The 22842-nt window shown below is 43.3% G+C and overlaps 1 protein-coding gene across 4 annotated transcripts; it reads left to right on the top strand.

Moving 5' to 3' along the window:
• The first annotated feature begins 1269 nt into the window (after positions 1 to 1269).
• Positions 1270 to 22036, top strand: LOC140607050 (ADP-ribosylation factor 2). 4 transcript variants are annotated; one of them, XM_072781370.1, is made up of 6 exons: positions 1367 to 1424; positions 2264 to 2390; positions 4313 to 4479; positions 11148 to 11258; positions 17617 to 17741; positions 20190 to 22036. In XM_072781370.1, the coding sequence occupies exons 3-6, from the start codon at positions 4332 to 4334 to the stop codon at positions 20349 to 20351; spliced, it is 546 nt and encodes a 181-aa protein (XP_072637471.1). In that variant the 5' UTR covers positions 1367 to 1424; positions 2264 to 2390; positions 4313 to 4331; the 3' UTR covers positions 20352 to 22036. The 4 variants fall into 4 exon arrangements, with proteins under 4 accessions (XP_072637470.1, XP_072637471.1, XP_072637473.1 ...); XM_072781372.1 differs by lacking the exon at positions 2264 to 2390 and adding an exon at positions 2519 to 2640 and having other exon boundaries at positions 1374 to 1424; XM_072781371.1 differs by having other exon boundaries at positions 1379 to 1424; positions 2143 to 2390.
• Positions 22037 to 22842: the final 806 nt, after the last annotated feature.

Raw genomic sequence — 22842 nt, 5'->3', positions numbered from 1 at the left:
TGTAGGGGATCCCTGGGTGGCTCAGCGGTTTAGCGCCTGCCTTTGGCCCAGGGTGTGATCCTGGAGTCCTGGGGTCAAGTCCCACCTCAGGTTCCCAGCATGGAGCCTGCTTCTCCCTCTGCCTCTGTCTCTGTGCTTCTCATGAATAAATAAATAAAATCTTAAAAAAAAAGAAAAGTGACCTTGTATAATCTTTTATAGTAAAAAATTTTTAAGGAGTCACGTTGAAAAACCTCTTATATATTTACTATCAAATATACAATCACTGTGACCAGGAAGGAAAGTATTTGGTAAAGAGATTAAGAGCTAAGCTTTTATCTCTGTTTGGTTACTTAATTTTCCTCTTTTAAAAGAGGAAATGATAGTTTCTAACTCACAGGTCGTTATGGTCACACAGGTAAAGTCCTTGATATAGATGGCACATGGTATGTGCTCAATAGAGGTTCACATTTCTGATGATCTCAGGTACCATTTACAGGAGTTGGTTACCTATTTAACAGCTAACCAAGTTGGCTTTTTTTTTTTTTTTTTTTTTTTACAGATTTTATTTATTTATTCATGAGAGACCCACAGAAAAAGGCAGAGACACAGGCAGAGGGAGAAGCAGGCTCCGTGCGGGCAGCCTGATGCGGGACTGGATCCCAGGACCACGACCTGAGCCAAGGCTGACGCTCAACCGAGCCACCAGGTGCCCCACCAAGTAAGTTGGCCTTTAAAGGGGGCTGAGTTCCCGACAGGAGGTGAGGGCTGTGGAAGTGCGGCATCCGAACGGTGCAGGTGGCTAGTATTTTACCCAAACTGTTGAAAATCGGTTTAGAGGCAGGGCTGCAGCCTAGCTTCAAACTGAGTAGGAAACTTTCCGTAAGCCTTAACTTCTGTGTCAAAGTCTGGGTATTTCCCACACGAGACATCGCCCCAACTAGTTTCTACTTTTAGCTCAACCTCGGCAAATTTCCTTAAATATCACTGGGAACTTGGCCCCGCCCGCATGCCCCCACCCGGTTGGTTCGAACGCTCCCGGGGTTAGTTCAATCCCAGGGATTTTTCCGAGTTGATTGGCCGAGCAAATCGGAAATCCTTTTACTCTTCTGATTGGTCGCGCGCGGCATTGGGGCGGGGCGTGTGGGAGGGTCCCGCCGGGCCGCGGGGGGCTGTCATTGGAAGATGAACCCGGCATTTGCAGAGCTTCGTGCCGTCGCCTAGGTCGCCGGGGGCGGGCCTTCCCCGGACCAGGCTCTTATTGTCCTTCGCATTGGCCAGATGTGTCGTCACTCACGGAACTTCGAGCTCATTGGTACGAAAGCTCCGAGAGGCGGCGGGTGATTGGTTGGTTGCCGTTCCCGCCCCCGCGCCGGTCGCCATTTTGCAGAGGGAGCCGAAATCTGAAAGGCTGTAGTGGGTAACGGTGGTCAGCGCGGCGGCAGGTGAGTCGCGGGCGGGCGGGCGGGCGGGCTGGCGGGGAAGGGGCGGCGGCTCTCCAGGCCTGGCTGGATTGCCGCACCGTCAGCGGGCGGGAAATCAGAGCGCGGCGGTTAGCCTGCGGGAAGGGGTCGGGCGGGTGCTGCGGGGACCCGAGGGAAGCTTGGCGCGTCCACCCGTGGTCCTCCGCCTTCCCGAGGGCCGGCAGCTCCCGAGGGAGCGGCCTGGCCGGCGGGCAGGAGAGGCGTTTGGGGACCCCCCCGGGAAGCCGGCGCTCGGCCCGCCCGCCGCGCACGCCCCCTTGGCCACCTGGTCCTGTTGGTGCCCTGGGGGTGTCGTCGCCGCTCCTGCCTGAAGGGGAGTTGGTGCTGGAGGCAGGGAAGGGTGGGCGGGCCGAAGGGGCGCCGGAGTCTCGGACGTTTTTCCCCAGAGCGGCTCCAGAGGCTTAGCGGGATGTGGGCGTCTCTGACGGAGGAGGGAAAGAGAAGCAGGAGGGGAAACCGAGGTGGTGTACTCGTGTGGTGGGAGGGGGATCGAGCGGAGCACTTGCCTCAAAGGACCTCTAAGGGGGAAGCACCTCCCCTCCCCACCCCTGGCTCGTTCCCTACCGTTTTCCTCATCTCTGCGCTTTGTCTTCTTTCGGAAACAAAAGACAAGGCGTCTCTGGTTTTGTCGCCCAGCTAGAGATTTTTGACTGCTGAAATGTTCTGGACGTTTGTGTAGTTTCCATACAGACCTCCTATGGATGATGAAAGCACCTGTCACTCTTTGGTTGTGGCAGTTCACCTTTAACTTCATTTATGCACGGGATACGTGCTCTGCTGCTGCTTTTCTCTCGTCGTAGAATGGAATGGAGTGTGTACTTGGGACATCATCCATGTGAAGCTACTGTGGGAAACTGTTGGATTTCAGACGTGGGCCCTCTGGAATTCGGTGACCTCTGAGGTCACTAGGGTCCAGATGAATGAGAGGTTGGCAGTCCTTGTTGCATTTTTCCTCTGCCCTGCCAGGGAGTAAAGTTTTTCTTTGGTTAGCAGTTTTATTTTTTTCAATTTATTTATTTATTTATTTATTTATTTATTTATTCATTTATTGACAGAGGGAGGGGCAGAGGGAGAGAGAGGATCTTAAGCAGGCTCCATCTCACCATCCCGACATCATGACCTGAGCCAAAATCCAGAGTCTCGTGCTTAACCAACTGAGCCAGCCCAGGCACCCCTGGTTAGCAGTTTTTTTTTTTCGTTATTCTTTTTTTTTTTTTTTTTTAAAGATTTTTATTTATTTACTCATGATACATGTACAGAGAGAGAGGGGGGCAGAGACACAGGCAGAGGGAGAAGCAGGCTCCATGCAGGGAGCCCGACGTGGGATTCGATCCCAGGTCTCCAGGATCGCGCCCTGGGCCAAAGGCAGGCACTAAACCGCTGAGCCACCCAGGGATCCCTGGTTAGCAGTTTAAAAGGAAAATCATATTCTTTGGAACAAAGATTTATTTTTTACTTTTCATTTTTGAAGGATCTTTTTAGGGGCGCCTGGCTGACTCCGTTGGTTAAGTGTCTGCTGTCTGCTCTGGTCATGATCCTGGAGCACCCGGATGGAGTACCACATCTGGCTCCCTGCTTGGTGGGGGAGTCTGCTTCTCTCTCTGCCCCTCCTCCACCCCTTTCTGTTTCACAAATGAATCTTTCTTTCTTTTTTAAACATTTTATTTATTTATTCATAGACACACACACAGAGGCAGAGAGAGAAGCAGGCTCCATGCAGGGAGCCCGATGTGGGACATGACCCCGGGTCTCCGGGATCACCCCTGGGCTGGAGGCGGCGCTAAACCCTCTGAGCCACCAGGGCTGCCTAACAAATGAATCTTTCTACAGAGAATCTTTGTAGATGTTCAGGGGCTCGGTTTGAGGTGCGTCGGATGGACTACTTTGAAGTCTTTAAAATGTCAAGCTCACTCTTCAAATAGACTGATGTGTTAAAAGGCTGTAGAATAAATTTCTACAAAGCTAGTCTGCCTTTACTGTTGCCTTTATAGAATCTATCATATAGTCTTCTAAAAAATAAAATATTGAACACTTATGTTGTTAGAAGTCGATAGTCATACCTTTTGGGAGGTAATGACTGGAATGGGGGCAAGGAGATCTGGGTCACTAGTAATCATCATATTTTGATGGGTTTATGACATTTCATTGAACTGTTTGGTTATCATGTGTTTTCTCTATGTATAATACATTTCAATAAAAAGTGAAAAATTGGTTGAGAGTCAGGGGATGGTCAACACTGGTTGCTATGGATCTCCCCAGCTCTAGTCAGTTTCTCTGTTAGCTGAATGGGGTTGCAAATGCTGTATTTCCTCCCCTCTAAAATTTTTTAAGTTTTTTTTCTGGATGTTGATACTGTTTGCTAGCCAAAGGCAACTACTACATTTTTAAGAGATACTGACATTTAACCTACCTTAAAGACTTCACATCCTGTAAAATAAACCCATTCTTTGCTTCATTAGTTCTCATTTCGAGAGGGTTTAGATGTATTTGTTTTGACATTGCTTCTGTACTTAGGCTGACCAAAGCCCAGGCTGACCAAAACCCGCTGCCATAGTGGTAGCATTGAGACTGTGTTTCCACTTATCCCACTTGGATGCTGCAGTGGAAAAGAGAATTTTCTGGCAAGGTATCAAAAGGCTGAGTTGAATTTCCCTTTAAAAACAAGACATGCAAAAAAACAAAACAAAAACAAAAAAACAAGACATGCTACTATTTATTGGCCAAATTATACTTAAAATTGTTTTCATTTTTTACTAAGTGCCTCCTCTAATAGAGAGTTGTATTTTATGTATGGTGTTTCTATATCTCTGCAAAGAACAATTACTTGACTTGCCTTTCTTTTCATTCAGGTAACAGAAATCAGTCACAATGGGGAACGTTTTTGAAAAACTGTTTAAAAGTCTATTTGGGAAAAAAGAGATGCGGATTCTTATGGTGGGTTTGGATGCAGCTGGAAAAACCACGATCTTGTATAAATTGAAACTGGGAGAGATTGTGACTACTATCCCTACAATAGGTATGTTCACAACCTGTGACAAGACCAGTTTACAAGTTACTATGTTATACTTTTACTTGCCTTTTATATTATTGATACTTTTTTTTTTTTTTTTTAAATCTTGTCTAAGAGTGTAAGCTTTTTGAGGCCCATACTGAGTAATACAGAATTTCCTGATTGCTCCCTGGCATCTCTAGGACCATTGCTAGGTGTATGAGGCAATCAAATGAACACATTTAGGATAAGCACAATTAACCTTATCTGCTTGGTGAAAATGAAAAAGGTAATGATTAAAACGGGGAGGGCAGCAGTGCCTGGCTGGTTCAGTCAGTAAAGCTTGCGACTTTTTTTTTTTTTTTTTTTAAGATTTATTTGTTAAGAGAGAGAGCGTGCTCTAGGGAGGAAGCTTGCAGGGGAGGTGTGGAAGGAAAGGGAGAGAGAAACCCAAGCTGACTCCACACTAAGCTCGGAGCCCAATTTGGGGCTATATCTTAGGACCCTGAGATCACAACCTGAGCTGAAACCAAGATTCCTATGCTCAACTGACTAAGCCACCCAGGCGCCCCAGAGCTTACGACTCCTGATCTTGGGGTTGTGAGTTCGAGCCCCATGTTGGGTGTGGAGATTACTTGAAATTTTAAACAGACAAACCGAGAGGGCGGTTTTATGCCCTCTATTCCACTTAATTAGTCTGTGTCCCAACCTAAGCCTGAGTTGGGAGCTGGGAACCTGCTCTTGCCTCCTCATTCAGTCGTCTTCCAGCTGGCCTAAGTGGAACCATGTCCACAAGAAGTATGTTACTAGGGTTTAAAGATGCAGTGTGATTTTCTTCACTCTGGCTCAAGCCAGTTACTTTGAGTTGGTGTCCACCTGAAAGAATCCGATTTGTTCCAGTGCTGGAGGAGAACCTGGCAGTGTAGTTATTCCTGCGAAACGGTGCTGTATTTTGTAAGCCATTTAAGGATTTTGCAAAAGCAAGTTTGATAGGATTTCATCTTTGCCTTATGAACTGCCTTTAGATCCAAACATCCCGGATCCTCACAGGATGACCTGTGAAGTCATAGTGTTCTGAATGTTAGGTTAGTCACAGGAACCAAATGATCAACTTCCAACTTGGGCAGTGGTTTCAGAGATTGCAACATTTGGAGAAGGAGGAAGCCAGATGGAGAAAGCATTCACATCCACAATTTAAAAAATGTTATTAGTCTAAAATGAAAATAGCATAATTGCTTGGTTTTCTCCAATTATTAAAATAATTCATGCATCCATAGTGTTAGACATACAGCAAAACATAAATAAGTGTTAACAAAACACTATTGTTAAGATTTGGTGAATATCTTTGTAAAATCATATGCATACTGTTTTTGAACTTACTTTTCATTAAATAGTATGTTTAGATCTTTTTCTATATGATTTCTTCCCTTTGGAATACTTTCCTGCCTTTTTCCTTAGCCCCCTCCCCCTTTATGTAGCTAATGCCAGCTCATTCTTATGGTCTTAGTTTAAACATTATTTTTCAGGGACACCTTTTCTGATGGCCTGGACTGGTTTTCCCCTGTTAAAAGTTTCCTTAGTAACCAAAACTTCTTAGTAATTCTCAACACATTTGTCGTCGCTTGCCCACTTCTCTTCCAGCAGTAAGTAGATAAGGGCAGGAACCATGTCTGTCTTTTTCACCATTGTTCCCAAGCCCCTGGCAAAATGCCTGGCACATAGTAGCTGTCCAGTAAATATTTGGTGATGAATGGAATACCAGTCTTGTAGATTGTGAAACTAATGGCCTGGAGTGAATCATCCCCCTCCGTATCCACTTCACCTGCAGTCCTGTTCTACAGTGATGCTAAGCTTGGCCAAGCAGCTTGCTTTGGCCAAGGGAATATTAGCAAATTAAGTCAAAGATTGAATAAGTGCTTGTGCCTTAAGACTTGCACTTTGGGAACACTGCCACCACCATAAGAGGAAGCTCAATGTTTCTTGAGAATGAAAAGACCACCTGGAGAGAGACGGGCCCAGTCCAGTCTTCAAGGCACTCCGTAGCTGAATGTAACTACAAGGGGAAACCCAGGCAACCCACAGAATTGTTGGAGGAGGAGAGGAATCATTATTCTAAGTCACTAAATTTTGGGGCTTAAATAACAACTGATACAGAGTAACATCAAATTTGAGTAACTGGATAGTATTCCATTATGTGGCTCTATTTTTAATGAATTTTCATTGATGGGTTGATTCACTTATTTGCCGTGTTCTTTGTAAACGATGCTGAAGTAAGCATCTTTAACATTTTTGCAAACATGTACTTTAGTCCTTGCAGTAATTTCTGGAGGAAGAATTGCTATGTTAAAGCTAATGTATGTCTAGGGGCACCTGACTGGCTCAGTCCATAAGAGCATGTGACTCTTGATTTCAGGATTGTGGGTTTGAGCCCCATGTTGAACACAGAGTTTACTTAAAAAAAACAAAAAAAACAATCAAACAAAAAAAACAACCAAACCCTATGTACATTTAAAATGTGGGTATGCATTACCAAGCTTCTCCCCAAAAAGGTTGTGTTACCAGCTATTAAAAATGTTCATTTCTCCAGGGAATTTGCCTATACGATGGAGAAAAAAAACACCGATTTTTATTGGGATTTCTTTTACTGTAAGTGAATATATTCAAACATCCGTTGGCCATTTGTATTTATTCTATGGCTCAATTTTACTTACTTAGTTTTTAAGATTTTATTTATTTATTTATTTGAGAGACAGTGCATGTGAGTACCCGGGAAGGGATAAAGGGAAGAGGAGAGAGAATCACAAGCAGACTCCACACTAAGCACAGAGCCTGATGCAAGCCTAGATTCCACAACTCTGAGATCATCCCTGGAGCTGAAATCGAGTCAGTTGCTTAACCAACTGACTAGGTGCAACCAAGCCGTCTAGGTGCACCTTATTTATTTTTTAAGTAGTTTCCATGCCCAATGTGGGGCTTGAACTTATGACCTTGAGATTGAGTTGTGTGCTCTACCAGCCAGGCACTCCAATCTATGACTTGATTTAATTTGGTTCTACCAGTTTTTTTGTTTGTTTTTTTTTTCTTTTTGTTGGCATGTTTATATGTCTCTTAATGATTTGAAGAAGGACATCTTGGGTCAGGAACAATGTGTCATGTGTTAGTTTTCTAGTCCATTGTCTTTTTTTTTTTTTTAAGATTTTATTTATTTATTCATGAGAGAGAGGGAGGGGGGCAGAGAGAGAAGCAGGCTCTATGCAGGGAGCCCGACATGGGACTTGATCCCAGGACTCCAAGATCACACCCTGGGCTGAAGGCAGGCGCCAAACCACTGAGCTACTCGGAGATCCCTAGTCCATTGTCTTTCAACCTCATTTTTTCTAAGTTTTGCCATATAGAATTTTAGGTAGTCTTATTTACCAATTTTTTAAAAAATATATTTTTTGAGAGACAGAGAGTATATGAGGAGGGGGAGAAGGGGTAGAGGGACAAGCAATCTACCGGATGAGTGTGGAGCCTGATGTAGGGCTCAGTCCCATGACCCTGGGATCATGACCTGAGCCAAAATCAGATGTTTAACCTATTGAGCCATCCAGGTGCCCTGCCAAGTTTTTTTTTTTTTTTTTCCTGCCAAGTTTTCTGTTTGTTTGTTTGTTTGTTTGTTTTTAGCTTCAGTGTCATTTTTAGAAAGTCTTCCTAACTCCAGGGTCATATAAGTATTCATCAGTATTTTCTACTGCTAGTTTTCTGTTATTTTTATTTCATTTTAAAAGACATTGAAATATTTTACTTATTTGAGGTTTATTTTTCTGTTACGAGTAAGGTAGGAATTTAGTTATATTTTTCAAATATATAGGCCAATGCTGTCCAATAAAACATTCTTCAATGATGGATATATTCTGGGTCCATACTGTCCAGGGTAGAAGCCATAGCTATAAGTGGCTATTGAATACTTGAAAGGTGGCTAGTAAGATTGAGGAGCTGCCTTTTTTTTTTCTTAAAGATTTTATTTATTTTTTCATGAGAGACACAGAGATATAGGCAGAGACACAGGCAGAGGGAGAAGCAGGCCCCCCGTGGGGAGCCCGATGTGGGACTCGATCCCAGGACCCTGGGATCATGCCCTGAGCCGAAAGCAGATGCTCAACCACTGAGCCACCCAGGCGCCCCTGGAGCTGACTTTTTAATTGGACTTAATTTAATTTTTAATTTTTTAAAAGTTTTTTATTTATTTAATTTTTACACTAGTGTGGGGCTCAAATCTAAATGAAGAGTCGCATGCTCTTCTGGCTGAACCATCCAGGTTCTCCTAATCAATTAAATCCAAATAGCCGTATATATATTGGACATGTGCAGAGATAGACAGTTGTCCACACTCATTTATTGGATAGTTTTTTTATGCTGATTTTAAATGCCTTCTTTTTATATACTAAATTTTCATGGATATATATGTCTTTTTCTGGACAACTCCCTGTTGTAGTAATTTGAACTTAATTATTTCATGTGTTACTCAAGGTTTGATAATATCTTTAAAAATAGTTTGTTATCTGTTTTCAGAGAGTTCCTGGTTACATTTACTTGGTTATTTTTCCAGATAACACTTAAGATCATTTTGCTAAGTTTCCTGCCCCACCCCCCTTCCCTAATCACTTTAGGATTAGAATGTCATTGAATTTATACATTTATTTAGCAAGAATTGAGATTGCTGTGATGACGTGAGTGCCCTTCGCTAAAACAAGCTAAAACATGACTAAAAGTGAGATTTGGAAAGTGAGCAGGCCCAGGCTGTGATGGACCTCAAAGGTCATGTTTAGGATTTGGGTGTGGGAAGCCAAAGAGAGATTATTTTTTCCCCTTTATTTTAAATATTTCAGTCAAGCATAAATATATAGGGAAGTGATATGACCACATTATAGATTTTGAGAGTTTTGATTGGAAAATGGTGAATGGACGGAGAGAGGAAGAGTGGCTGCAGGTAGCTTAATTAGGTTACTTCAATAATTGAGGCTAGAAATGACAGTCTCTTGGGTTAGGGTGACTATTAGATATTTAGGAGGTTGAATTGATAAGATTTGATAATGAGATCTTTAGGGGTGAGAGAGTGGGAAGTATCAGGGATGCCTCTCAGATTTCTGGCTTGTGGGATGAAGTCAGTACAGGGGTAACTAGTAGAGGAGGAATATAGAGGGGTGGGGATCTTTTTTTCTTTTTTTAATTAAATATTTTTTCTTATTTGAGAGAGAGAAAACAAGCAGGGAGGAGGGGCAGAGGGAGAGAGAGAGAAGCTGACTCGGTTCTCTCCCAGGACCTGGAGATCATGACATGAGCCGAAGGCAGATGCTTAACCAACTGAGCTACCCAGGCACCCTCCCTTTTTTTAAAGTAGGCTCCGTACCCAGCATGGATTGAAATGTGGGGCTCTAACCCATGACCCTGAGATCAAGACCTGAGCTGAGATCAAAGAATCAACCAACTGAGCCACCCAGGCACCCCTAGAGGTGTGGGGATCTTATGTTCAGTGTTGACATCTTGCCTTATTGGAGCCTTTGAGACATCAAAGATTTTGGATTGAAGGTTGGATTATGAGCCTGAAACTCAGGAGATCTGGGATGGGAAAATGTAAATTTGAGAGTTGTTAGTGCAAAGGTGGTAATGAAGCCCTATGAGTGAACGAAATTACCTTTTGCCACTGTGGGAAGAGGAGAATGGATGGGGCAGGACAGAATCATATTGATCATTTCAGGATCAATTAAGTGTGGTTGAGCTCACTAAGTAGTCCAAGAAGGTTCAGCCATAGAAATACAAAGAAAATAGGAAACCAGGGAAGAGTTTCAAGAAGAGAGTGAGCAGTAGTATGAAATATAAAATCAAACTTGTAAGAACTGAAAAGCTTCTGTTGGGTTTATTGACATGGTGATTATTGCTCATCTTGGCAAGACCAGCTGTGTAACATGTTGAAGCAGGAGGAGCTCTTGGGTGAAAGGCAACACAGTAGGGGCAGTGAATGTAACTAAGGTTCTTAGAGAAATTTGATTTTGATCCGGAAAATAGAGGGTGGTAGCAGGTGAATATGTGGAGTCAAAGAAGGGCTTTTTGGGAAGTGTAAAGACTTAAGCCTACTGAGAAGAGGAGGTTGGAGATTTTGGAGTGGTCCAGATTATATGGATAGATGGAATTGGCATTGGATAGTTGCCCCTTTCTCTGCTCTAAGAGGGAGAGAAAAAGAATGGTTACAGATGTAGGTAGGTTTCTACATTGTGTGGTGGGAGGTAGAAGTCAGTCTCATTAATGGCTTCTGTTTGCTCTGAAGTCATGTAAGATCTGCTGAGAGAAAGTGAGGTCATTTGAAGTTGCAGAGTAGAGAAGATTTGAGACACCTGTCATGATGAATGGACGAGCAAAGCTAGCATTCTGTTTTGTAAGCTAAATAGGTTTTTTTTTGTTGTTTCTTTTTTTTTTTTTTTTTTTTTTTTTAAGTAAACTCTAGGCTCAATGTGGGGCTTGAACTCACGACCCTGAGATCAAGAGTTGCATGCTCCACCATCTGAGTCAGCCAGGTGATCCTGTAAGCTAAAGATCTTTGACTAGCAAGTTGCTTTGTGAATTAAAAGTCCTGTCCAAATATTAGCCAAAATTTATTTGAATTGTTTACCCAATGAAAGTCTTCATTAAAAATTTTCTTCATCTTGCCAATTTAGGTTTCAATGTGGAAACAGTAGAATATAAAAATATCAGCTTCACGGTCTGGGATGTTGGTGGCCAGGACAAAATCAGACCTTTGTGGAGACATTATTTCCAGAATACCCAAGGTAAAGATTATCCAGTCTATGACCTTGAAACTATTTGTGTTAAACGCGTCTAAAGATGGATGCTTGAAGCGAAACCTTGTACTCTGCTTTGTTTGGACTGTCCATCATTCCTTCTCTTCTGAGGATCCACTTAACACTTCCTTTTTGGAAAATGGTCCCTGCCTTCCTAGAAAAAGTACTTGGGCATTAATGTCCTACATAGAAAACTACTCTTAATCCAGATGAGTTAAAAAATGGCTATCATAATGAATTTTATCTTTTGGTTAATTGAGAGCTATATGTGCCTTAGACGAAGTACCAGGTTTTAGAGAGTTTGAGTTCAGTGAACTCTTTTAAACTGGATGAGAATATCTAAAAATCATGCCCCTGCAGAGAAAGAGATGAACAGACATGGCTGGAACCCCAGATGCCAGCATCTTGTTTGGCCACAGTCTCTCCCAGCTGCCCTGCTATTCTAGAAGTGTGTGAATTGACACACACATATCCCAGATCATTACCTTATTTCCTTATCACTGCTTTCCTAAAAGTTGGGGTTTTAATGGGTCCACTCCTCCATCAATCTACTTGAGGTTTTTTTTTTTTTCATGGATTTTGTGTTGGATCAGTGCTACCTTATAGAGTATTGCCTGTCAAAATAGCCATAAACTGTTCACCTAGTTTTTACACCTGATTCTCATGTAGAATCCTAACCAGAAGGCATCTCCACGCTCATTTTAGAACTTAATTGGAGTCTTAATTTTGAAATTTCTATAACAAGTGGTTTTTGTATCACATGCATTTCATAGTAAAGACTTGTGTTTGTTGGTCTCATTAGACCTATTGCCCACACTGGCTGGCCCTTTAGATTTTAGATCATTGTTGTAGCACTTTGCTCGGTTTGCAGTTCTTATCTCTGAATTTGATTTTTTTTCTCAAAATAGTGCATTTATCTTTTTTTTTTTTAACTTTTGTTAGTAGAGCTTTTTTTTTTTTTAATTAAAGATTTTATTTATTTATTCATGAGAGACACAGAGAGAGAGAGAGAGAGAGGCAGAGACACAGGCAGAGGGGGGAGCAGGCTCCATGCAGGGAGCCCGATGCGGGACTCGATCCCGGGTCGCCGTGGACTGAAGGTGGCACCAAACTGCTGAGCCACCGGGGCTGCTGGTGCCTGTTAGTAGAACATTCATAACAAATACAAGGAGAAAGGATGCATGATGAACCCCCTTGTGTTCATTGCTCAGCTTCCATGGTTACCAGCGTTTTGCCCAGAGTATGTTCTAGCATATCTCAGACGTGATACATGAGACCTTTTGCTCATATATCCTTCAGTTTTCTTTTTTTTCATGACAGATAACAGAGACAGATAACAGAGAGAGGGGGGCAGAGACATAGGGAGAGGGAGAAGCAGGCTCCCATTAGGGAGCCTGGTGTGAGACTTGATCCCTGAACTCCAGGATCACGCCCTGAGCGGAAAGCAGAGCTTAACCGCTGAGCCATCCAGGTGTCCCCATCCTTCAGTTTTCTTTTTTTTTTTTTTAATTTATGATAGGCATACAGTGAGAGAGAGAGAGGCAGAGACATAGGCAGAGGGAGAAGCAGGCTCCATGCACCGGGAGCCCGACGTGAGATTCGATCCCGGTTCTCCAGGATTACGCCCTGGGCCAAAGGCAGGCGCTAAACCGCTGCGCCACCCAGGGATTCCCAGTTTTCATTTCAAACTGATAAAGCCTTTTTTTCTGAACATAATCTCCATGCCATTATCACACCCCCAAAATTAATATGAATTCTTTTTTTTTTTTAAATAAATTTGTTTATTTATTATGAGAGACAGAGAGAGAGAGGCAGAGACATTGGCAATGGAAGAAGCAGGCTCCATGCAGAGAGCCTGATGTGGGACTGGATCCCGGGTCTCCAGGATCAGGCCCTGAGCCGAAGGTGTGGCGCTAAACCACTGAGCCACCTGGGCTGCCCTTAATATGAATTCTTTCATGACAGTGCCTAGTCCTTAATTTAGTTTCTCCGGTTGTATCAAATATGTCTTTTCCACATTGGATTTGTCTGCATCAGGAACCAAAGTTCACACATTGCATTTCATTGTTATATCCCTTTAGTCTCTTATTCTACAATAGATCCTCTCTCCCTACTTTGTTTCTGTGCCGTTTTTTGGTTAGATGTTTATTTCATATTCTAAATTAGGCTGATTGTTGTATTACTTGTTTGTCATTGGATAGCTTGTAAAATGGTGGTTCTAGAGCCTTGATTAGGTTCTGTTTCATTTTGGCAGCAAGAATATGTTACAGGTAGTGCCAGGTATTCCTTTTCTATCACATCTTAACACAGAAGTTTGGCCATCACACTTTTAGGGTTGCTAAGTGGGTTTAGACAATATAAGTCTAATTCTCCCAAAATAAAGTTCCCTGTCACCTACTGCTTTTAGCATTCATGGAAGACTATTACTAGATCTGTTATTTCCCTAGAGTTACAGAATGGTGATTTTTCTAGATATTGTTATTTCATCTGTATTTGTTAACTGAAATCCTTCTAAATGAGAATTCCTTCACTCTGCTCTGAAACCTTGGGAAAGTTCATCTTTTCTGTTTTAGTTTCCTTATCTATAAAATGGAGGTAGTACCTGCCATATTGGATCATTTGGCTTAAAGGAGATTAATTTTATAACATGCTTCTGTGGTTGGAAGATAGTAGTCACTCAGATAGGAGCCTATATTAGTCTGGGTTCTCCAGAGGAAGCAGAACCAATGGGATGTATACACACATACATACATATCAGACTTATTATAAGAAATTGGCTCACATGGTTACAGAGGCTGAGCAGTCCCAGGATCTATCTACATTTGGCAAGCAGGGGAACCAGGAGAGCCAAAGGTGGAAGTTCCAATCCAAGGGTGGTCTTCCACCAGCTCCAGGATGGTTAGGCAGAGACTTCTCTCTCACTCCTCTTGTGTTCTCTTCAGGCCTTCAGAGGATTAGAGAGGCCTACCCATGCAGGGAAGGGCAGTCTGCTTTACTCCCTCTACTGGTTCAAATGTTATTAACCTTAGCCAGAAACATCTTTGCAGACACACCCAAAATAATGTTTGACCAAATGTCTGGGCATCCCATGGCCCAGTCAAGTTGACACATAAAATGAACCACTGCAGAGCCCAAATTGTGAGAAGTTTTACTTCCTCATTCTCTGGCAGGAGTCCTTTCGCCTGTTCAATGTAGTGTCACATTCAGTCACCAAGTTGAAATGCCATTTTGTTTTCAGTCTTCTATTCATAACAAGCCTGATTTAATGGAACTTCAGTAACTTGCTTTGGTGGTGGGTACCTGGCTATGTTCTAGGACCTCGGTATGGGTCAGTTGGACTCTTCGTGAAACTAGCAAATGAAGACTGAAGAATAGACTTGCTGTCTGTGGTGGGTCCAGATCTCTCAGCCAGCAGTAGCCTTGGATGCTGCCCCTATTTTTCTTGCCAGCTTCTAAAGGTCAAGCTGTCTTTTTTTTTTTTTTTAAGATTTTATTTATTTATTCATGAGAGAGAGAGAGAGGCAGAGACACAGGCAGAAGGAGAAGCAGGCTTCATGCAGGGACCCTGATGTGGGACTCGATCCCAGGTCCCCAGGATCACGCCCTGGGCTGAAGGCAGTGCTAAACCGCTGAGCCACCCGGGCTGCCCTTGTCTTTTTTAATTAAAATTTTTTTCATCAGTATGTTGAATATGACAGACTTAATGATAGCTTTTAACTCTCCATTAAAACACTTAACCATGTACTCACTTAGGCTTTACTTGTACAGATTGAAATTTGAACTGTTTATGTGATTTCTTGGTTGATAATATTATATAGAGTGCATAAAATGGTCCATTAGTTCTCGTGTGGAAAGGTTTTTCTCCTTGATTGTAAGTTCAGTTATTTTGTTAAATGGCAATACATTTATGTGGCTCAAAATTCCAAAAGATAGAAAAGCATATAAAGAAAAGTCATTGTCTCTTTCCTTTACTCTAACCACCCAGTTCCTTCCCATAGACAAGCACTTTTATTTCTTGTGTATTGGTCCAAAGATATTTTATGCATGTGCATGCAGTGGTAAATACATATCCCCCTCCCTTTTAAAACAAATTGTTGTATACTATCCATGTGTAAATTTACCTTTTCTGGGTTCTCCTAGTTCAAAAGTGGAGCTAGTCTGATGCTAGGTTCTTTTGTTTCTCAGATAAGGATTTACATAAAAGCAATACAGGATGGGCCCTAACAATTATAAACCTTAATTTTTATTAGGAATGGCAAAGGCATTAACTGTTTCTACCCTGTCACTTTTGCAAGGATCTCCTCAAATTTCTGGATAGCCTTAGTTATGCTTAGTTATGATCAGAGTCCTTCCTTTTTTTTTTTTTTTTTTAAGTATTTTATTTATTTATTCATGAGAGACACACACACACACACACAGAGGCAGAGACACAGGCAGAGGGAGAAGCAGGCTCCATGCAGGGAGCCCCATATGGGACTCGATCCTGGGTCTCCAGGATCACATCCCGGGCTGACAGCGGTGCTAAACCGCTAAGCCACCAGGGCTGCCTAGAGTCCTACTTTAAAAAAATTTTTTTTAAATTTAAATTCAATTTGCCAACATACAGTATTAACACCCAGTGCTCATCGCATCAAGTGCCCTCCTTCGTGCCCATTAACCAGTTACCCCATCCCCTCACCCACCTCCCCCTTCAGAGTCCTACTTATATTGCTGGTAGCATATCACATCTTTGGGGGAAGTTTTGAGTGTTCTGCCTTTTAAAAAAAAAATCTGATGTAATATAACAGACATGACTTTGTCTTGCATGCAGTCCCCACACACTCAGGAGCCGGGGAGTGGCTTCTGCCAGAGTGGGCTACTTCAGAGCTAGTCAGGCAGCTTGGTGGGTGGGCCTAAGAGACAGGAGGGAAGGAGAAGAGGGGAGGAGGGCCAGCACTAGTTTTCCCTCCTGGTCATAGCCGCGAAATCTCAGTGGTCATCTTGTCACTCTATGCTTTTCCTACCAGGAAGGTCCCTTCAGCAGTGTCCCTACAAGGTGTGGCTGAAGCTGGCACAGATATCTCTAATGACAGGGGTACCTCCTAAGGGACAGCCCATTACATCTTCAGTTTTGTTGACTCTCTGTCCGTCGACTTCTTGTAGTTTGTATGCATTGATCTTCAGTGTACTTACAGAGCTGTATGAAAGACATTGCACCTCTCTTTATGGCATGGGTCTTTAGATATGTTGTGAAGACAGCTATCCGTCTCTCTCAGTAAAACATCCCCCATATATTGTTTCTTTTTCATCTGACATGGTATCTCATTCCTTTGCCATCCTACTTATTCTTTGAATCCTTCCAGTTTCCCTGTGTTTTAGGGTATGGGGTCCAGCAGCGACCACATGATACTCACAGGGTGTTCTGACTGCCATACCATAGAGAAGGCTTTTTTTCACCCATATCCTACAAACTGAGCTGTCATCACTACTCTTGATACAGCCTTGGGGCACTTTCATTTTGGCAGCCGCTTCTCATTTTCATTGCACAGAGGGCTTATGGTTGGCTAACTACCAAGTTCTTACGATCATTATTGACGCAGGGACTACTGCTGAGAGAGGGCCTTCCCCATTCTGTTTTTGAGTGTATGTTGGAGTCCCTGCTGGGGAAATCCTCTGGAGATCGTCTTTGCGCACTGCTTCCTCTAGCCAGTGTAACAGCAACCAGGTCTGTGCAGGTGTCAACCACCTTGGCTTAGATAAAGTGTGGTGGTATCTTTCTTTGACCCGTCTCTTGCTTCCTGGTGCTTATCTGATGTGGTCTAGTATGGGATCCTCCAAAGATTTCCCAACACCAGCTTCCTGGAGTTAGGCCAGACTTCACAGGTTAGGAGCACAAGACTCCCTCCCTTCAGACACCAATTGTAATTGTAGGGGTCTCCAGAACATTGTCCTTTCTGTGTGGCATCAGGACGCCACCACCTCTGGCATGCTGATGGATGATGTCTGCAATACTGCCAACCAAGGATGCATATCTGAACTTTGATGTCCATGTCTGAACTTTGATGTCCTTGGTTTTTCTTGGGACTTCGTTATGCAGATATGATGTAAAAGTGAAGTGATTAAGCATGAACGTAACCTTTTCTCTATAATTTTGTTTCTTTCAATCTGGGGAGGGCCTGTATGCTTCTGAAAAGATAGGCTAGTTGATTGCGTGTGGCAGGCTCCCTAATTCTGGAGAGTAAACGTCCTTCCTTAACTGATTATTTTCTGTGAAACCATAGGTGTAAGTAGGGAGAAACTGTAAGGACATATAAATGGTTGCCCTTTCCAGGTTCAGATTACCAATGTGCTTGTGATTTCTTTCCAGGTCTGATTTTTGTGGTTGACAGTAATGACAGAGAGCGAGTCAATGAGGCCCGAGAAGAACTAACCAGAATGCTAGCAGAAGATGAACTCAGAGATGCAGTCTTACTGGTATTTGTAAATAAACAGGTATATTGTTGGCTTTCTGAATACTGGGACCAAAATTGCTGCCAGATGTTCACTTAAAAATGTAATTATTTATTTGAGGAGAGAGCAAGCACATGAGCAGGGTGAGGGGCAGAGGGAGAAGCAGACTCCCCACTGAGCAGGGAGCTTAACGGGGCTCAATCCCGGGACTCCGGGACCATGACCTGAGCTGAAGGCAGATGCTCAACTGACTGAGCCACCCAGGAGCCTCAAGAATATAGATATATAGATATTTAAATTAGATGTGTTTCTCCCTCTCTCTAGTCCGTACCATAACCTTTCCCTCAACCTCCTTTTTTTAACATTTTTTTTCTTTTTCTTTTTTAAGTAAGCTCTAGGCTCAATGTAGGACTTATACCAGGACCCCAAGATTGAGTCTTATGTTCTACCGACTAAGCCAGCTGAGCTCTTCCCCACCTCCATTTTAGCATATGTCTTCCATTCACTCAATAAATATTAATTGAGCATCTATTAAGATTTAGGCATTGTTTTAGGTATTGGTGATGTAGCAGTGAGCGGCAAGACAGACAAAAATCCTGGTGTCCATGAAGTTTACATCCTAGTGGGAGTAGAGTCAGTCAGTAAAGGATATGTAATGTGTCTGCTGGAAGTGTTGTAGAGGAAGGTAGAGCGGAGGAAGAGGGCAGGCTGGATGTGGGGAAGGGCCAGAATGCTTCCATGATAAGATGACATCTGAGCACAGGACCCTCATGCGGCTAGGAATAGCATGGCAGCCAGTGCAGCTGGAACAGAGGGGCGGTGGCAGTGAGGGAGGAGATGGTTGCATCATTTGGGGTTTATTGTCCAAGGAGGAGAAGGGGCTTCTACATAAATGTAGTGGAAAGCAGTGAAGGAAGAGTGGGAGGAAGGCCAAGTGTAGAGCCATCTCGCCTTGGGATTCAAAGTGGAAGGAAGCTTGGAAATGAAGGTAGCATAGTGGAATGAAGTAGAATCATGGAATGCATCAGCCTGAGATGACCTCAGTCAGGAAGCATGATGTGTTTCCTTCCACTTTCTCCTTCATGAATACATTCATTATGTGATTGAGCTTATGCTCTTTTGACAGGGCTGCATCCTGTTTTGTCACTTCAGATTTATTGAAAGCATTTTCTCTCGCCTTCCAGCTCTTTGTAAACATTTTATTTTATTATTATTATTTTCTAAAGATTTTATTTATTTATTCATGAGAGACACAGAGATAGAGGCAGAGACACAGGCAGAGACACAGGCAGAGGGAGAAGCAGGCTCCATGCAGGGAGCCTGATATGGGACTCCATTCTGGAACTCTAGGATCACGCCCTGAGCCGAAGGCAGTTGCTCAACCACTGAGCCACCCAGGTGTCCCAGTAAACATTTTATTTTATTTTACATTTATTTATTCATTTAAGATTTTATTTATTTATTTGACAGAGCAAACACAAGCAGGAGGAGCAGCAGGAGGAGAGGGAGAAGCAGGCTCCCCGATGAGCTGGGGAGTCCGATGCAGGGCTTGATCTCAGGACCCTGAGATCACGACCTAAGCCAAAGGCAGATACTTAACCAACTGAACCACCCAGATGTCCCCACAGAGCATATATATATATATTTTTTTTTAATTCATGAGAGACACAGAGAGAGAGAGCAAGAGGCAGAGACACAGGCAGAGGGAGAAGCAGGCTCCATGCAGGGAGCCTGACATGGGACTCAATCCCGGGTCTCCAGGATCACGCCCTGGGCTAAAGACGGCGCTAAACTGCTGAGCCACCCAGGCTGCCCGACAGAGCGTATTTTTGATGTCACTCCACATCAGTATAACTAGATTGACTTTACTATGTGCCAGGCACAGTTCTAGGAACTAGGAATATTTCAAAGGACAAGATAGAAATTCCTGCCATTGTAATCCTTGCATTCTAGTTAGTTAGAGGAAACAGGTAATAAGTAATCAATATACCAAATAAGTAAATCTTACAGTTACATGTGTTGAGTGCTGTATTTGAAAAGATGAAGCAAGACAATTAAGGAGTGGTCCTGGGGGCTCAGGTCATGAGGCCTTGCAAAACACCATAAGGTCTCTGACTCTTCCCCTGAGAGAGATGGATCTGTTGCAGGGTTTTGAAAAAATGACTTGCTCTGACTTTCACTGTCCACTGGGTTGAGAATAGACTTTGAGGGAAACAAGCACAGAAGCAAGGAGACCAGTTAGGAAGTTATTTCAGTACCTTGACTTAGAAGTGGTGGTGGTGGGATCAAGTGGGTAGCTGTGATATGATGAGAAGTGGTCAGATTCTGCATCTGTTTTAATGGTAAAGTGAATGGGGTTTCCCAATGTGGAGTTGAGAGGTCAGAGAGAGAGAGAAAATCCGCCAAGCTAGGACTGTGACTAAGGTTTTGGGAGAAGAGCATAATATTTCATTATATAAATAAATCATTTTTTGAATTTTTTTCTTGAAGGATCTTCCCAATGCTATGAATGCAGCAGAAATAACAGACAAGCTCGGCCTACATTCTCTCCGCCAGAGAAACTGGTACATTCAGGCCACTTGTGCCACCAGCGGAGATGGGCTTTATGAAGGCCTGGACTGGCTCTCCAACCAGCTCAAAACCCAGAAGTGATTGGAAGCGCTCCATTCCCCATGCATTGTGGCAAAGTCAGCTGGCCTCTTCTGTGTGCTTGTGTGCGTGTGAGGAGCCGAGTATGGGTGTGTGGCTGGGAGTGGGAGCAGCTTTCTCACACCGTGCCTTAGACATGCTATATAAGAAAACCAGTCTTACATTTGAAGAAAAACCAGTGTTACATTTTAAATGCTACCTTCCATTTCAGTAGTTTCGAGGGTCAGCTTAGCTGACAGAGGGATCCTGAGGGCTTCCTGGTGCACAATAGCCAGAGTAGTCTTTGTGGTGGGCAGGAGGAGGAGAGTGGGCGTGGGGATGGAGCTGACTTGTGCAGTTTTGGGTCTGGTGTCTCTGCATATACCTGGAGTCCTCTTATACTTTGGTGGCCTTTTGTAAAAGAGGAAGGACTTGTCATTCTTGCCTGTCACTGCCAGACCTAGCAACTCACGTTTCAGTGCTTTAAAGCAAAAGATCTTCAAGAAAAATAAGCACCTGCTTGCTGCAGGTTTTAAGTTCAGATTTGAACTTTTCCCTTAAGTTATTTTCTTCCTGGTTTAATGTGCTTTATTTAAAGGAACTCAAGATCTTTTTCATTAAGACTCCAGAACACTAGAAGATTATCTAGTCCTCCCCTTGTGCTAGTTCCTTCCCCCATTTCCCTCTTATTTGCCAAATGGAGACCATTTGGGTCAGTAACCCAGCGTGAGGCTGAGGTTCTTCACTGGGGCCACACGGTGGAGTGAAGGGCCGGGTTACGGAAGCAAGGTGAGGGTCAGAAAGGAGGTGAAGGTCGTGTGTCTTTGTATCACCACCTCGGGTTTCAGGCTCCTGAGACTGCTGCTCCCACTGCTCTGCTCTGTGCTGAATGTTCTCTGCTTGAGGCAGGAGGTTCACTCCTGGGATGGAATCGTCACCCAGTTCAGTTGTCTCAGTTCAGCTTGCAGTTTCGGTTAGTTTCTGTTCCCAGAACCACACACCTGTGAGTTCTGAGAGTGAGAGAGGATCGAGAGGTTAATTTTGGAAACGAAATCCCTGGCAACCCCTGTTAACTGCCCCTGAGTTGGTGCTAAATTTTGCCTGAAAAATGTCCAATCTTGACTGCTCTCTGTGGCGCTGACTCCCTCTTCTGGATGGCAATAATGTCTTATGTTGAAACGTGCTTTATGTTGTCCTCAAAATATTAATGGAGATGGCCCAGGGATGAGCTTGGTTTCACATGGTAGTCCAGAGCTTGTTTGCGCAGACAGCTGTTGGCCAAGTGTGTACTTAAGCGCTTTCCCTACTTCACCTTTGAAAGTTCCTTTTTCAAAAAAAAAGGTTTATTCAAATTACAGAGGAGGGGAATGTAAAGTGAATTTTAACAAAAGTAAACCTTGTATGTTAATGATGATGAAGTTGATATTAATAGGAAGAAGTCTCATACCATGATAAATGTGGGGTGTAATGTTTTTCTTTATAACAATGTGACTTGAAAGAATGTTCATTGCAATACTGGCATCCACGTCCAGATTTGATTTTTAACTGGAGTAATTCCTGAGAAATATTTAGGTTGTACATCTCAAATTGGCAGGGACTGTGTCTTACACTTTTGTATTTATGCTTAGTACAGTGTACCCAGTACGGTGCTAGGCCTCATTAAACAATTATTGATTGGTTGGACAATAAAGAACTTGCTTTGGAAGGAGGAGAGGACAGCCACATGCTTCTGAATATCTTGAACGACTTTAAAATCCCTTTCCCCCTCCATCTTAGCAGATTTACTGCTATTGAAAACTCCCAGGGTCCTTGTGCAAAAGACCGCCCCAAGGCTACTGTGACTTTTATGTCTTTAGCAATACTCCTCACTGACCATTTTCCTGGTGCTTTCTTTTTTTTTTTTTTTAAGTTTTATTTATTTTTAATTTATGATAGTCACAGAGAGAGAGAGAGAGAGAGGCAGAGACACAGGCAGAGGGAGAAGCAGGCTCCCTCCATGTAGGCAGGGAGCCCGAAGTGGGATTCCGTCCCGGGTCTCCAGGATCGCGCCCTGGGCCAAAGGTAGGCGCTAAACCGCTGCGCCACCCAGGGATTCCTTCCTGGTGCTTTCAACTGTGGTTTTCTATGGTTTGGAGATGCTGAGTTAGTAAGTAGGGCCACCTCATGCAGTAACTTTGAATGAAGACCTGAATGCCATGGGTCCCTGAATGTCATGTTGACATCCCAGCTATGTAGTAGAGTAGCTGCTGGCTTCAGGCCATTTACTCTTAGCTTCTTTATCTCTGAGCTTCAGTTTGCTTAACTGTTAAATGGGGATAATAATACCTGCCTAATAGGGTTGTGCGGATTCAAGGTCTCTGACCTTTGCACGCCTTGCTCTGAAGGTTTCGCCTGGGAATATCTTGTGACAATAGTGCTGGCCACAAACTGATGAGCATTTTTTATAGGAGAAGGGAAGTGGGATGGTGTGTAGGGGGGTATTTAATTTCTCTTGTCAATTCACTTTTTTTTTTTT

The sequence above is a fragment of the Canis lupus genome, chromosome 16 (assembly GCF_048164855.1).
Source record: "Canis lupus baileyi chromosome 16, mCanLup2.hap1, whole genome shotgun sequence".
Lineage (NCBI taxonomy): Eukaryota > Metazoa > Chordata > Mammalia > Carnivora > Canidae > Canis > Canis lupus.
Note: the sequence above shows the minus strand (reverse complement) of the source record. Positions and strands in the feature narration are given on the sequence as shown.